The 1,646-nt window shown below is 42.0% G+C and overlaps 1 protein-coding gene across 1 annotated transcript; it reads right to left on the bottom strand.

Annotated features, from left to right (window-relative positions):
• Positions 1-683: 683 nt before the first annotated feature.
• LOC136659375 (olfactory receptor 5AR1-like) lies at positions 684-1,646 on the bottom strand. The gene has a single exon (XM_066636519.1). It carries the CDS (start codon positions 1,644-1,646, stop codon positions 684-686), a length of 963 nt encoding a protein of 320 aa, XP_066492616.1.

Here is a 1,646-nt window from a genome sequence, read left to right as displayed (position 1 = left end):
TAAAAATTTTCCTGCTTGATGAGGTCACTTCCAGTCATGACATCACTTCCGGTGGGTCCTGACAGATTCTCATTCTAAAAAGTGGGTCCTGGTGCTAAATGTGTGAGAACCATTGCACTAAGGCAAGTTCGCCTACTCACGAGTAAACGCGCGATATGACTCACTTTCACTTTCCATTTGCTTTGCTAGGACAGGCTTGGCATTTGGTCTTTGTTACATTGGCATAGATTGGCAATGACATAGAGCAGCATTGCCAGGATGGGCTTAGAATATGAGGGATGTCACACAGGCACCTATTCAACATTGGCACGGCTTCTGAATAGAACTAGTCAGGTCAGCCTATACTTTTATAGTAATATTCATTTATTCAGAATAAGTGTTCAGACATGAATAGCAGTGCAGTCCTAGGTATGTTTACTCAGAAGTAAGTTCAATTGGATTCAGTGGTGCTTACTCCCAGGCAAGTGTGCTTTGGATTGTAATCTTAATTCATCCTTGTAGTTTAACAAAGAGAAAAATCTGTCCTATATATCCGTTACAAAATTCATCTTCTACATCATGCCTTGTGAAGAACTCTGGCTAGTTATCATCTTGGATAGCACTGAAATAAATGATGCACTGTGACCACACTACCTCTTGGGGTCTTTCTTTTGTGTTCAGAAAACGTCACCCTCATGTTTTTCTTACTTCAGAAATAGCACCCTGGTTACCACCCTACTGAGAGCATCCTTCACGTCTTTATTCCTCAGACTGTAGATGAGTGGATTAAGTAAGGAGGTCACAAGAGTATAGAACACAGAAACAATTTTGTCTTGATCCATGGAGAAACTTGATCCAGGTCGTACGTACATGAAGATGAGAGTTCCAAAGAAGATGGTGACAGTGGTTAGGTGGGAGGCACAGGTGGAGAAGGCTTTGTATCTGCCCTGAGCAGAATGGATCCTCAGGATAGCAAACACGATGGCGACATAGGAGACCAAGACAATCAGAGATGTAGTCAGTGCAATTATAGCGGATATAATGAAATGTACAGTGTGAGCGACACGGGTGTCTGAGCAGGACAATTTAAGCATTGGAGGAACATCACAGAAAAAGTGATTAATTATATTTGAACCACAGAAATTCAAGCTAAATATGAAAAAGGTCTGGAGCGTTGAACTTGTAAAACCACAAGTGTATGCACAGATCAATAACACGGTACACAACTTCTTAGACATAACCACAAAATAGAGCAGTGGGTTGCAGATGGCTGTGAAGCGGTCATAGGCCATCACAGCCAAGAGGCAACCTTCAGTGGTCACAAAGACAGCAAAAACGAAAAACTGCACTGTGCACCCTGTGAAGGAAATGGTTTTATTTTCTGACACAAAGGTTGCCAACAGCTTGGGGGCAATGACACTAGAGTAACCAATATCTATGAAGGAGAGGTTTCTGAGGAAAAAGTACATGGGCGTGTAAAGATGAGAATCGATCCTGGTTAAGATAATTATTCCAATGTTCCACACTAGTGTGGTCAAGTAGATTCCCAGAAACAAGATGAAGAGAGGGACCTGAAGCTGTGGGTGGTCCATGAATCCTACAAGGATGAACTCACTCACAGTAGTGTGATTTTGCTTCATGGTTTCATTGCTCCTCTGTAGTAACAT

Source organism: Tiliqua scincoides, chromosome 1 (genome assembly GCF_035046505.1).
Source record: "Tiliqua scincoides isolate rTilSci1 chromosome 1, rTilSci1.hap2, whole genome shotgun sequence".
NCBI classification, from domain to species: Eukaryota; Metazoa; Chordata; class Lepidosauria; order Squamata; family Scincidae; genus Tiliqua; species Tiliqua scincoides.
This window is presented reverse-complemented; position numbering and strand designations above follow the sequence as displayed.